The sequence below is a fragment of the Etheostoma spectabile genome, chromosome 21 (genome assembly GCF_008692095.1).
Source record: "Etheostoma spectabile isolate EspeVRDwgs_2016 chromosome 21, UIUC_Espe_1.0, whole genome shotgun sequence".
NCBI lineage: Eukaryota > Metazoa > Chordata > Actinopteri > Perciformes > Percidae > Etheostoma > Etheostoma spectabile.
In genome coordinates, this window is record NC_045753.1 from 16,503,575 (window position 1) to 16,518,109 (window position 14,535).

The following is a 14,535-nucleotide window of genomic DNA, read 5'->3' on the forward strand; positions in this document are numbered from 1 at the left end:
ACATATATATACAGCATATATGTTTGTGTGTGGGTGTGTGTGTGTCTGTGTGTGTACCTCCAAAGTCTCCTCTGCTGTGCAGCCTGGCTGCTGTTGCAGCTTTCCCGTGGATAGAGCTTCGATGTATTCATCACACTTTTTGTAACCGTCATCCAGCAAGTCCTGCTTGGCCTTCAGCAGACCCTGGCCAGGTGTCACATCACCGATGCCAATAGAAAAGCCACGGTTGGCTGAAAGTTGGGAGTAATAAAAACAAACAATACATATAAAACAAGATCTCTGTAGATTATCTAGTATGCAGAATTCTTTTTGTGATTGACAAACTATTTGGACTAATGGACTAATCTGTACCAAAAACTGCAACAGAGATGAAGTCATTCTAAAATCATTTTTGAGGTATATTTCTGCAGAGATTGACTGATATATCTCAATTTCCAGAACAACGTAAGATAAACGTGATAACCCTGGCGACGACCTACAGAGGAACACTGGAGCAAGTCTTGCGAGGCGGGACATGGCGTTGGCAGCCTCCAGCTGTCCCCAGTCTCTTAGCAGGATGTAGAAGATGTTGTTCTTGGAGCCGGACCCCAAAGTGCCCTTGTCCAAGCTACCACACATCAGCTCACTGTTGTGAATCACCACGTCTGATGGTGTGACAAAGAAATGTGACAAGAATTGACGTCATTTGGTCCCAGAATAGAAACACAACACAAAAGGTGAATAAAATACAGCATTGTCCGCAGCTGAAGAGGGTCTGTGAAAGCTGAAAGACATTCAGCTTTTGGGGAAAAAAAAAATCCTTAACAATCATCAATTTTCGTTGATTTAAATTGTTGAGCTAATAGAAAAGTAGGTTGACCCTTGTAGATAAGGGGAAAATGACATATTAGCATTTTTATTACAGTCTCCTAAGGACAGGCATGAATTTAATAATATCATTTATCAACTTCCAAAGGAACCATTATGATAACAGGAACATATTATATAACTATCTTTTCATTTCACACAAATGTGACAATGAACAGACACAACCATGATTCTGCTGTGATTTTTCACTTTCTCTTTTTTACGTTTTTGCTGCTATACTTTGGATCTTTCTAGTGTCTCGCTCAATCAATCAATATTTTCAGATTACCTGATTGAATAAAAAGGTTATAATAAACTTCATGACTTGGAAAAATAAAACCTTTTCATTTGGTGTGTTCTGTGGACATTTTTACTGAAGAAACTCACATGAGTCGTTGTGACAGAGATCCTCTCCCTTGCCACAGTACTGTTTGCCCTTGGTCCGCAGGTTCGCCTTGACGGGACAGTCCTTACTCGGCTTCAGAATAAGGCTGAAGATCTGTTTGCCCGTCCACAGAGCCATGGGCTGATGGACACACAGCAAAATATTAGTGCCATGCCACAAACACTGAGTTATGTAACAATTGTACTAGAGTTCAGTACCTTCATGATAGCCGGGCGGGGGAGACAGATTCTGATTTTTTCATCTGTGCCCACAAGGATTGATGCCACTATCTGACAGGTTTTTGATCTGTCAAAGAAAGTGTCCTTCAGCGTCAAGAGGTAGGCACCTAAAAGGTAGAAATAAGCTATAAAGTTAATAAAAGGAAACGGAATTAAAGGAAATTAAATACAGTTGATTTTTTAATATGGCTGACGTGCTCCCCTGTCAGTTAATACAAATAATTTTTCAATGCAAGGATGATTCACATATTTTAAAAAAACTAAAAGGAACATTTTCTTTAACTATCATTGACCAGTTCTCCCTTAAATCAATGATAAACAATTCTCCGCCTAAAAGCACCAGCAACATTACATCATAGAGAAACACTGCCCTGAGACTATCTGCCACGCGTGACTGCACTGACCTGTCAGAAAGTCCTGAATAGCAGCAATCAGAGGTTCGCCATTTCTTGGAGTGACAAGATTCGCTTTTGTCTGAAAAAAAAAATAATAGTAATTTGTGTCTAAGTGCAGTCAATTTCCTGTGGACAATACAGTTCCCAGAGACATCTTTTTATTGCTGAATGTCAACACCGATAGGTGTGTCTTCTGAATGGACCACATGTTGTTATTATATACCCCCATCAGAACGAGGGCCTCAGCTTTGGCTTCTTCAGTCTGAGGAAGATGAAGGTTCATTTCATCACCATCAAAGTCGGCATTGTAAGGGGTGCACACACACTCGTTGAACCGAAACGTCCTGTGAGGTTTGACTCTGGCCTGTTAGATTGGGAACAGTAAAAGCCAGTGTCATAAATAAAAAAGCAAGCAAACTAAAACTTACTACTAGGCCTGCACGATTCAGGAAAAAAATATGAATCACGAATGTGAATTTTTGTAGCTTAGAATTGATATCAAGATTCTCTGTCATGATTGTTTTCTCACAAAGTGTAATGTTTATTGCACACATGAACCATGACAAAACAAGTTGGCAGTACCAAACATTGATATGTTTTGGCACCTATAGCACACTGCGCATCACCCCAAGCCTGTAAATATAGAGGCCTCAATGAAGAGAAGAGAGCATTGCAGCGATTTAAAACCTATTTTCTACAGTCTATGTTTAAAACTCACAGAAGAAAGTAGTAGTGTGTTTGATGCAGTGGGCTCATAAAATTAAATGACAATGAAAGTAATTTATAACATTTTTTTATTTTAATCAAAAATTAAATTGTGATCAGGGTGAATCGAGGTGGCGATTTTATACCAATTTATCGTGCAAGCCTACTTACTACATGTGTAATCCCTAAAATTTTGTCCTAAGGTTTTTATAGGAGTTGAGGAATAAATTAAAGTCCAAAACTGAGCTTACGATGTGGGCCATGATGCTGAGTTTGTGCAGGGAGGGTTGTCGATTGAAGAGGACGATGTCTCCGTCCATCAAGTGCCTCTCCACCACATCACCAAACCTGAGCTCCTGAGCTATCTTCTCACGGTTTCCATATTTTAAAAACCTGACAGATTCACATGATATATTTTCAATTGGTGAACCTCATCAGAAAAGCATTGGTTTTAATTTGCATATGAAGCAGCCAGCCTCACCTTTTTATCTGAGTGTGACGATTCTGGATAAAATTGGCTCCGGGATGAACCTCAGGACCATTGCGGACCCGTTTCCTCAGTAGCTCCAGATTGGCTTTGTTCACCTATTACAAAGAACAAAATTTAGATAACTTACGTTCTGGCAGGAAAGTGGTTGTTTGGTGTTGTGGGGCTTACCCTCTCAGGGTACGTCAGGATTTTGGCCACATGCACGGGGACAGCCACCTCATCGATCCTCAGGTTTGGGTCGGGAGAAATGACAGTTCTGCCAGAGAAGTCCACTCTTTTTCCTGAGAGGTTTCCTCTGAATCGACCTGAATTTTTACAGTAAATAAATCTTAGCCTGTAATTCAAAATGTGTACTTTGTTTTCATCACTGAGTCGAACAAGCAGAGTATAAATTATATACCTGCCATGTGCCAAAATTACTGTAAAAAGGGGGGGGAAGGGGTTTACTTGCTATTGACATTTACTGAAGTTAATTATGTACACTGTGTCCAAATGACAGAAAAATAAAATACCACATTTGAATTTATCATACAAAAAATAAATATTCCAGATATTTGAATATACACTATACCTTGTTTCCCCTTAAGTCTCTGAACAAAGCCTCTGGTCCATTTCTTAGGTGCCATGTTGAGGGGGATGCCAGAAAGCTCACTGTTGATGTAAAGAGCACACTGCAGCTGAAGGAAGTCCCAGTCCTCCATGATCATCTGGGTCTTCGCCCCTGTCATTCGGTGCTAAATGATAAAAGAGTTTGTTAATCTGGGCCGTCACCATGAAAATGAAGACATTTGAAAACTACATTTAAGACCATTGTAAGCTGTAATGCAGGTCAAGATCAGACCAAGGCCTCTGCAATCATTGTATAACAACACTGAGCAATGTTTGGTTTGTTACAATTTGTTGAGCAAGTCAGTTTAGAATCAAAGAACTGTAAATAGGCAGGATTCAAGATGTAGGGAAGGGATTTGATAATTTAGTACAGTACTAGACACAGATTTCTCCCTCTGTCTTTATTGTTGAGAAACTGTATGCTTTATCGTAGCAGGAGGCTGCTGGAATCTGAAAACAAACTGTTTTTTTTTGTTAAAAGGCTGATATCATTAATTAACATGTGTCCGCTACAGGGTTTTAAAAAAAGAAAAGTAGTAGTTACAGTAATCAGTCATCAAACTAGAGGCCCAAGTGTTATAAGTGCCTGCAGATACCTTGTGCTGGTCAGTAGCCGATGTTGATAATAAGATACAGCACAAACCTTTTTGATGACATCGTTGAGGAAGATTATCTCTGTGAGCTTCATGGTGAGGTCGTCCTCGTTGGTACCTGACTTTAGGTCGCTGACCACAGATGGTCGTATGCAGAGAGGAGGCACCAGGAGGCGGGTGAGAATAAGGTCTGCAGGTTTCCCCGCCTCAGGGTTCATCAGCAGCAGGGGAATGTCTTCTTGGGGAATCCTCTTGAACATGTTTAGCACCACCAGTGGGTTCAGGTTTTCCTAGAGAAGAAATGATAAGGGATGTACAGGGCTTCCACCTAAGGTTAAGACTCACTTGAAAAGTTTTGGTAATGATACTTATACATTACTAATCCTTAAGTAATATTTGGGGTAATATACCCACAAACCATTTTTTTTTTCAGTAAAATATAAACTTTATCAATGACTCAGCTTTTGGTGTTTAGAATTCACAATGTTTCCTGATTTACATGAGTAAATATGCTGTTGAGCAATAAATGAATACGACTAAGAATCTGCATCATTGTTCAAAGCCAACTTGTAACATTTATTTCATCAGTAGGCAAAAATAATAAAGAAACCTTTTTATCCTACACAGGCTCATCACTTATACCACAGCATGGTAACACTAAATGATACTAACTGCACAGTGTGAAAGAGTATACAAAGTTCACCTGTGCTCTGGTCAGCAGAGGTTCCACCACTTTGTTGTGCTCAATGGCAGTATCAAAGGACTGCAGGAAATCTGACACAAAAACATCCACCACCTTCTTGTTTGTTTTATACTTCTCATGGATGATCTTAAGCAGGCCACACTTTTTCACTGGTCCTGAAGAGTAAAAAGAGACACATGACTCAGCTTTTTACCAATACAACATCAGGGTAGATTGCACAAAAAGTCAGTGTCAAAATGCAAACATCCCAAATTAAATTGTCTCTTTTCACCATTAAAAGCAGAACAATTTAGACAGATTGTCTTTTTGCGGCATTTATCAGAGATCTTCTTCTTCAACCCTCGTTTCTGGAGATAGGCCAGGTTGGGCCTTTTTATTAAATCCATGAACTGCAGTTTGTCCTCTTTCGTCAGCATTATGCTGGAGCATGTCTTGCAAATCATCTGGAGACATGACAAAATACCACAACCCAATGAGAGAGGTGAGACAAAACATTGTCACACACAAATGCTGAAATTATTACGCATTGGTGACATTATGGCTGGATTGTTTACTACTATATAAATATTTACCAAAACAACTAACTTCAAAAATGTACAATATAAAAAACTAATACAACAACACATACTTGTTTTAGAGACAAGCATACACACACCTGTCAAAAAAACGATATATTCTAACTGGTCTAATTTTGATACTCTGGTGCCACCTAGATGAACAAATATATTTTTGCATGCTGCATTCCAGGTGGAGGTTTCTTGTTCAATTCAACTTTAGTAATATCACTGCTTCTTCTTCCACGGTATGGAACATGAGCCGTTTGACAGAATAGATTGGATTATGCTAAACGTGGATGTTGTTTTACACAGTGTGCGTCCCCAAATGACCAATTAAACAATATATACCATCTAACTTTGCAGTTAGAATTAATTATTCACACTTGCCTGTAAGATTCCTATTGTGGCTTTGAAATAGCCCACGTGAAAACATGGCAGCTCCAGATCCAAGTAGCCGTAATGTCCCAGGCAATCTGCCAGATTCTTCCCACATGTCAAACATGGTCTGTCTTTCTCACTGGTGCCCTGCAGGAAACACGAGAACAGAGGGATGTAGTATGAATATGGGAATTGCAGAAGTTATATCTGAAATGGCTGTCAACCTTTTCTTTTATGTGCAACTATTGTTTACATATTGTGTTTCCTTGCCAAGTGTTTTCATGTATCACTGCGAACAAGAGTAAAATGAGGTTTGTGTCCATGTCATACCATACGGTGGTCCAACACTCCATAGGATAGTGGAGTGTGTTTGGTGTCTTGGCTGTACAGATTCTTACTGACCACCTGAATGTGGGCCTGCTGACGTATCTGTTCAGCAGATTTGATCCCGAAGCAGATGTGGCTTCTGTAAGGTTAAACACGAATAATGAGTACATAAAGAAAATCACAGGTTTAATATTTCAAAAATGATAACAGGCTAATGTCTGCCTTACTGATTTGTCAGCACCACTGGTTGACCAAACTAGATAAAAAGTATTCATGTTGTGACACATTTTTCGGCGAACAAGGGGTAAGCAGTGCCGAGACAAACCACATAGCAAACTAACACTGGCTAACCGGCATGCTAACTACTTAGCTAGGAGCGTAGTGTTCATCAGTCTAACGCGAATATAACGTTACTCACATTTTTTGGGCCACATCTGTCTCTCTGAACTGCTCCTTCACCATTTTGGCAGCTTCTCCTAAACAATTAACAACACGACTGCTATTTTTTGATCATTCCACCGAACCAGACTTTACTTGTAACCAGCACGCTGTCACATCGCTTTCCAATGTTGTGGAGATGCTAGCAGCCAGCAACATGCTAACCTATGTGTTGAGCATGCGAGCTACAGTAAACGCTGCCTACAGGGATAATCAGTAAAGTAACGTTAGCGACTTGCCACCTAAATGGTAATAAAAATAAGTAAACATTGTAGTTTAAACTTAAGCTTTATGGTATCGTCTATATTTTAATTAGGTTTATTTGTGTAAAATCCAGAGTAGGCTCAATCTGCTGGTAAAACCACAAAAAACGTTTTTTGTGACTGACCCGAGTTTACAACAAGTACCTGAATGCAGCACAAGCCTATGCACAACAACTGCAAGTAAGACAAACCACGGGAGCACGAGCACAATCAGTCTCAGGTGAGTGCTGACATCTAACGGCTAAAATGTGTAACATTTTCAAAGGGGTTTCATCTACAACGCAAAATCCCTGTAATAATCTAAAATATGTTATGCGGAGTTATTTATGTATTTGTGAATCAAATGTGAATTTATTGTCAGCCTCATCTTGCTTCAAGCATACAATTCTGACGGTTACTAATTTGCATTATCCCTACTCACACTCAAACACAGTGTAGTTACCATAGTAACAGGGGTTCAGTGTTGCTGAGGGACAGGTGGCTTCAATCTATTTGCATTGTATGATACTTTTAAGACCAGATGTCAGGATACAGCTGGATGTTTGACTTTGAGTTAGTTAAAGTTTATTGTGAGGTTTATGTTTATGCCTGAGGCAAGGATCAGGGAACAAATGCACTCTAGTAGGCCAAAATATTTTCAAATATAACAGCAAAGGTCCATAACAACATGTCTGTTACAATACATGATGTTCTGTGCCTTTGTGCTTATTTCTGCATTTATTTAGTGATGAAGTGGCATGAATAGTATAATAAGGTTTGCTTCCCAAGGTATTTTGCCTCATTCAAAAGACATTACTTTTGTTCGGCCTCTAGATGGCACAACATTCCAACAGCTGGAAATGTAGAGACAGAGGTGGTGCAGAGACTAAGAACAAATAAACCTGTTAAACTACCTGTGTTGTTTTATGCATTGACGTTGAAGCGCAGATGACGACGGATGACTTCCTGATGACTTCCTGATGAGGATTTCCTTTCCCAATGTGCTTGTGCTGATTAATTGTTCTGTCAACTGATAACCACCGACAGTGAAAATTGCATGGCTGAATCTGATTTTCCATTTTCTAATTCTGCAGCCACTTGCATCATGAAGGGCTTCTAATCAAACCTCTAATATGGTGTTCAACATAGTCTGGGTTTTCTGAATTTGCCTCTCGAGGTAGGCCTAATATATCCCCGGAGAGCTTGGTCTCTCTAAATCTTTACATCTGGGGGTCATCTTGTGATGTACATATGGATCACTCTGTGTAAATAGTGGAGCATAAGAAATCATATTCATAATCACTTGAGGGACTACTGCTATTAATGTTTTTCAGCTTGCGATGCATCTCCCCCCTCAGAGTGCCTCTTAAGCATCTCTGTGCATAAACAATTTATCAAATACAGTGGGCCAATCATCCAATCCCAATCAATCAGCGCGCCAACACACACACACACACACACACACACACACACACACACACACACACACACTGTACTCCCTGTGGAAGAATTGAATATCTCACTGAGATATTCAAGTCTCACTCAGGACTGTTTGCTCACTCTCCCTTCTCTAATACTAAATAATAACTCAATAAGATTGAAATTCTGAGAAATGTTCCCAGATTATATGCACAATTCACCTTTGCTCATTTTAATGTTTTGAAGCCCTCAGGGTATGTGATGCCCAGATAATTGCCAATGTATACCAAATCTTATTATTTAAATTAATTGACTAATGATTTAATCTATGAAGCCAGAAAATAAAGGAAACATAGGAAAGGCTTGTTTTGTTTGACCTACAGTTTCAAATCTAAAAGAATTCAATTTACAGTGAAATTAAACAGAGAAAAGTGGCTAATCCTCACATTTGAGAAGCTGAAATGATACATTACTAATCAAAATGATTTTTCTTTTAACGGGCTAATCAATTAACTGATGGTTTTAGCCCTATACTACAGAGCAAATAAATGATTAGAATTCCCCCAGACCCGGGAGAAGACTGCTCCTCTCTCCTTCTTTCATCAGATCAGTCCGGGGCATCCGCTTCAATACTCAAGTGCAACCCAGTGTTTACTCATCGTACCATTTACATTATGCAAAACGTATTTGTAGATCAATGTGACCACCATCTTTGTGTAATTAACATGAGTAATTACTGTGCTTAATTTACAGAGCCGCCCAAGGTTCATAATGGGACTGCAAAACATTGACCCATAACAATTGATTGATCCCTCCCTCCTTTAATACCTTGCCCCTGCTAATGACTAAGTAATGAGCAGATAGTGTGTAGCTGGAGTGGCTAATACAGCTTTCGCTCCCCATATCCATACCCTTTCCTCCCCCCTCCTTCTCCTTCTCCTCCTCTTACCATGTATTCTGCAATTGTGTCAGCTCCTCGCTCAGAGGCCCCTCTCCCTCTTGCTCTGTGTGTGTGTTTGTCTGCAGTGCATGTTGTGTGCACTGCTCAGTAATCAGCCACACAGACTCGCCTTTGGTGGCTGGAGACTGATTCAATATTCCATGGGGTAATTTATGCAGAACTAATTCTCTACAGGAATGGAAGGGCTTGGAGGAAGGCAGAAAGAGAGAGGGAGAGAGCAATGCGTAGAGGAAGAAATCTGTGGTGAAATAATTATCCCCGGTGTCACTGTAGCAACATTCTGTGAAGTTGATGTCAATAAAATATTGAGCTACACAATCCATTTCAATTTCACCTCAAAAAGATGCCGCAGAGGGTCGGGTGGCTGCAGGAATAGGGACCACTGTGCACGTGGGAAAAGCGTGCACGTCCACAAACACAAGCACACAGCCAGGCGGTGGCTGGCTACGTGTGCTGCTTACAGACTGGCAACTGGGAAGCACATCATTGCCTTTAGTCATTTAACTTGTCAAAACAGCACGGCTCCGTGTCTAGCTCATATTTGGATTACTGGATATAAAGTGAAAGAGGATGAGATGAAAAATGAAATGAGGGGAGCTTCCCAGGAGAGCCATTGGGAGCACAGTATAGATTATGGTCATTTGTGACTGACGTGTTTGTAATAACAGCCCTGTGTCAGTGTGCATTTGTGTGTATGGGTATGTACAGTATGTTGTGAGGGCGGGGATGGAGATGGGCTTCATTGTATTCTTCTCAGAACTTATATTGATTAGCACAATGCAAATGGAGTTGTATGCCATTGGTCTCACAAGAGCAATAATGTTTGATCTATGAGATGTGGTTGGTCATCAATCCGCACATCCTGCTTGTGGTGTTAGTCGATAATCTTTTTTTAATGGATGCAACTGTACAGACAATAAGAGAAGATTCTGGATTATTTCAAAATTCAAATAGCACTGCAGTGCTACTCTATAGTACTTAACATATGTTTTGTCATTTTTGCTTAAACAATTATGTTTTTTAGTCTTTTCATATTTTTAAAACAATACTCCCATGCCCATACGTACATAAAAAATTTGATTGTTGCAATTGTTCCTCTCCTCCATACTGTCCATGAAAAGATCCCTTTCACAGTTTTGCTGGAAGAGATGGACAAACTGTGTTTTACTGGGAGAGAAGGACAAACTGTGTCTCCCTTCTGAGCAAAAATGAATTCTTAAGTTCAGCCAAAGCTAATATGAGGCTTAGTTAGACAAATCAACCTGTTAAAGTATTTCCGAGGGGGTCCTTAAAACAATTACATAGCAAATACAAAACAGAAAACACATTCATATATACACAGCACTCCCAAGCCTTACTGCTCCAACACCAACTGATTCCCATCATCCACCCATTTAAAGTAGATACACAAACAGGTGCCAACACATTAAGGAGGAGAAAAGTAAGAAACCATGAGAGAGAGAGGGAAAAAAATCAACAGGAATTGTGTTATGTCAAGTTAGAAGCAGGAGCAGGTTAATTGTAGTAATTGATCTAAGTGAAATGGGCACGGTATTCCAATCAGATGGCACTTTAAATTTAAAGGCACGCCATCCAATTTCTTTGGAGGTTCTGGGAACAAGGAGGGGGTACTCAGTATATCTCAGACTCCATGTTGATCTACGAGTTAGGATGGATAAGGAGGAGGATGGTCAAAGAAAATTAATTTAAAAATAAACTGCAGCCAGTGAAAATGCCTTCTAGATTTAGTTGTTAACCAATGAAGCAACTCTTCCATCAGGCAATAATGGGATCTATAAGGACACCTCAGAACAAATCAACAGAGACTGTTATAGGCTACATTGAGAGGATAAGATTTGTTGCAGAGGTATTCTGATGAATAACATATGCATAATCTAATATTGGTAAAAGAAGCTGTAAAATAATCATTTCCTAACCGATAGTGTCAAACAGTTGATATAGTATTCTTAGGCTACAGTTTATTTTCTGAATAACTGAATCAATATGAGATTTAAAAGAAAGCTGAGAGTCAAGCAAGAGCCCAAGATATTTAAATTCCTCTATCTTGTCCCATCCAAGAAACAAATTGAACAATTAATAACTGGGTGAAGAGAATTAAATTTAGTGCCAAACAACATGGCATATGACTCCTTTTATTAAGTAAAAGTTTGTTATCTGAAAACCATTTTTAAGCAGCATCAAGGTCAGCTTGTAGTGAATGCTCAAAGAGGAGGAGTAAATCACTGTATCATCTGCATATAAATGAATATAACAAGTAGTGCAAAAATGCGGAAGACCATCAATAAAAATAGAGAAGTGTAAACCAAAGTGGAGAAAGGGTACAACCTACAAGAACAAGGGTCATACTGGAGGAGATGGCTCCAACCCCAAACTGTACAGCTCCAAGAAGACCAACTCAACCCAGAACAACAGAAAAAACTGTTTGTTCAATATGTGGCTGACTTATTATCTGACTTTCAATACCCATGTTGGTCGGGCTATCGGTTGTCACACATTACAGTTATTAACTTAAATAATACTCTGGTGAAAGTCCATGACTGTTTTAAAATTACCATGACTTTTATAGATCCCTGAGTGTATGTTGGGCTGCTGCAGAAATAAACACAAAATATTTTGTCGTGTCAGCACACTGTCCCCAATGGCCACTCATGTTGACTGTGAACAAATTTAAAGATTGACACAGTTATAATTTTACAAATCCTTAACACATACAGTATAGGAGGTGCAAAAGTGCATCAATGGGTATTCATAAAGGCATGTAGTGTTTTTGTAACAGCCATGTAAGTCCACATGCTGAAGAATAATGTTATCATTTCTCTCTGTCTCTCCGCGGACACCCCTGCGCTCTTCTCCCAGACATCTCATTATTTTGCATCTTCGTCACTCTTATTAAAGCCATATATTTTAACTTGAGGCCAGTGCCCATCGATGCAGTGGAATACATGCATGTCAAAACATTAGCAACGTGTGTCAAACTGCGCTCTGTCCTGCACTCAGGAGAGACATGTGCAAAATGAATAATTTATCCAAATGAATTATAATACCAGCATCTCTCCCACCAAGGCTTTTGTCTGAATGAGATTCCCGCTCACATTTCAGTTCATACAGTTGGCCTTGCATAAACTAGATACCTCTCTGGACAGATTTGCATAGAAACACCCTGCAATATGGTGAAAAGGGAGCAATTAGGATTCATGACGGCGCTCCGGATGCTCTGCTGCCATGTGAGACGGCAGCAGCTGATTGAAATGGAGGAGCATGGCCTTGTTCATGTGCCTCTGTCTTCTTTCTATCTCTCTGTCCTCCTGGGGGGAAGCAGGGTCGACTCCAGCCTCCAGGTGCAGTCAGGTCCTCCTTTTCTCTTCCTCCAACCTTTTCATTGTTGTCCTCTTTCGAAATATAGATTAGCAGTGGCTTAGGGCTGGTTGGAACTTTTGTAAGGAGCCTGAGGGAAGGAACCTCTCAACCAGCGGGTTAACAACATCATCAAACACAGTGTGATTAGTAGTTAACGGATGCAGCGGGTCACATTGTGCAGTTGTTTGAAACAGGTGATGAAGTCCTTGCTGTTGATGTCTGGCTGCTTGGAGCGTGTGGGAGGTGTTTGACACAAACAAGGCTTCCAGCTTGCAGAACCAAGAACAGATGGTGCTGGAAAATGAGGCACCTCTCAGAAGCATTGAAACCCCCTCCAACGACCCTCCCCACACTTCTCTCTCTCCTCCACACACACTCTGTTTTTCCCTCCTCCTCTCTCTCTTTCCTCCATAAATGAACCTTTTTTTATGCCAAGATTATTTAAGAGCACTTGTTATTGGCCATACAAGTGTCATGTTTTTAAAATCAAAAATTGGAGGGAAAAAAGATCAAAAGAGCAAAGCTGCTGGATGATGTCTGATGTCTTTTTCTCACGGTGGGAATGCAGGGTGCTTTGGGTCATCTGCTCGTGATGAGTTTTTGTTCACCTGGATGGAGCCAGCAGATGGCAGGGTTGGGTCTGGCCCTCTTCAGGGAAAAGACAGCAGAAAGCCAAGAAAACAGTCACATTTCTTAAAGCACTCACTGCCTGTGCTCCTTTACTCCACTTAAGATAAATGCCAGCACTAAATAAGAGAAAAATAAATGTTGTAATAATTTGACCAGTTCTTAATTATGCTGAAGGTTTTTGGAGTGATGATGAATGTGTAAAGGCATTTAGTAAGAAGTGTGGCATTTATTGGGCATGCAGTGCACTAATTGAAGTAGTAATGGGAGATAAGAGGAAGCCCTGTGAGAAGTGATGGACAGTTTTTACTGTGCAATTGGTTGCTTGATAGGGATGATAATAGAGTAGGCCTAGCCTAAATCATATTACTAAGAAATGGGATAAACATGCAAATTTGGATACTGTTGCAACGCCGGTCACGCTTTGAGGTAGACGTGTAAAGTAATACCATGGGTCCTTGATTGGATCCAAAAGTACATAAAAGCAGACTTTGTATTTTAAGTTGAAATACAGTAACCCTCGCTAGTGGAGTTTGTCAGTTTTAGCTAGCTAGCAGTGTCTTAAACTGACGTTTTAACATTTTCTAGTTAACGTTTAAAATACAAAGGGCTGTGAAAAGGTCTAAATATGTGCATGATGCTTTTTCCCTGTTGGCCTGAATTTGCTTAATTTGTTGCTAGTTGTTTTTATAGATAAAGACGCTACGAGAGGGTCTGAAAAGTCGCAAAATCTACGAGAAAGTCGCCATGTTGGCAACACTGTAGTGGACGAAAGTGACAAGAAGCAAATGGAGAGCGATGATTGTTTCCCATTTTGTTTCTATGTTTCCCCCCCATACCAGATGTGGGCGGGACTTAATTATGATCCCACCCAAGCAGGGACTGTCCAATCAATACTGAAGTTGCAAATCCACACTGTGTTGCTAATCTTGGTATGTTTTCCTATAGCAAGCTTTCAAGCCATAAAATTACGTGAAAACGAACACCATTTTAATTTCTCAACTTGTAGCCTACATTTTCTATGTGTAATAGCCTACTGTACTAATATATTACAGCTAATTAGCTCTACACAAACAACAAATGTTTATTTATTTCCATGTCTTTACCTGACTGATCAGCTGGTGAAGATTCTGACTTTTTTTGCCTGGAACATGCTAAATTATCATTATATTATGTCAGGCCATCAGGGAAAAGTGAGATAGACCTATACATTCTTATACTCAGAGTAATCACACTCCACAGC

At 39.9% G+C, this 14,535-nt stretch overlaps 1 protein-coding gene across 2 annotated transcripts in view; it reads right to left on the reverse strand.

Annotated features, from left to right (window-relative positions):
* polr3a (polymerase (RNA) III (DNA directed) polypeptide A) overlaps positions 1–7,052 on the reverse strand; it is a 21,520-nt gene extending 14,468 nt beyond the window's left edge. Inside the window, exons 1-16 of one of the 2 annotated variants that reach the window (XM_032501380.1) lie at positions 6,646–7,052; positions 6,231–6,366; positions 5,910–6,047; positions 5,237–5,408; positions 4,966–5,120; positions 4,313–4,552; positions 3,632–3,794; positions 3,229–3,365; positions 3,052–3,155; positions 2,822–2,963; positions 2,089–2,229; positions 1,875–1,944; positions 1,450–1,577; positions 1,234–1,372; positions 480–644; positions 58–230 (exon numbers count right to left, since the gene is read on the reverse strand). In XM_032501380.1, the coding sequence (XP_032357271.1) occupies positions 58–230; positions 480–644; positions 1,234–1,372; positions 1,450–1,577; positions 1,875–1,944; positions 2,089–2,229; positions 2,822–2,963; positions 3,052–3,155; positions 3,229–3,365; positions 3,632–3,794; positions 4,313–4,552; positions 4,966–5,120; positions 5,237–5,408; positions 5,910–6,047; positions 6,231–6,366; positions 6,646–6,689 (2,247 nt within the window). In that variant the 5' untranslated portion in view covers positions 6,690–7,052. Of the gene's footprint in view, positions 1–57; positions 231–479; positions 645–1,233; positions 1,373–1,449; positions 1,578–1,874; positions 1,945–2,088; positions 2,230–2,821; positions 2,964–3,051; positions 3,156–3,228; positions 3,366–3,631; positions 3,795–4,312; positions 4,553–4,965; positions 5,121–5,236; positions 5,409–5,593; positions 5,762–5,909; positions 6,048–6,230; positions 6,367–6,645 lie in introns of those variants that run through there. The other variant, XM_032501381.1, reaches the window with a different exon arrangement.
* Positions 7,053–14,535: the final 7,483 nt, after the last annotated feature.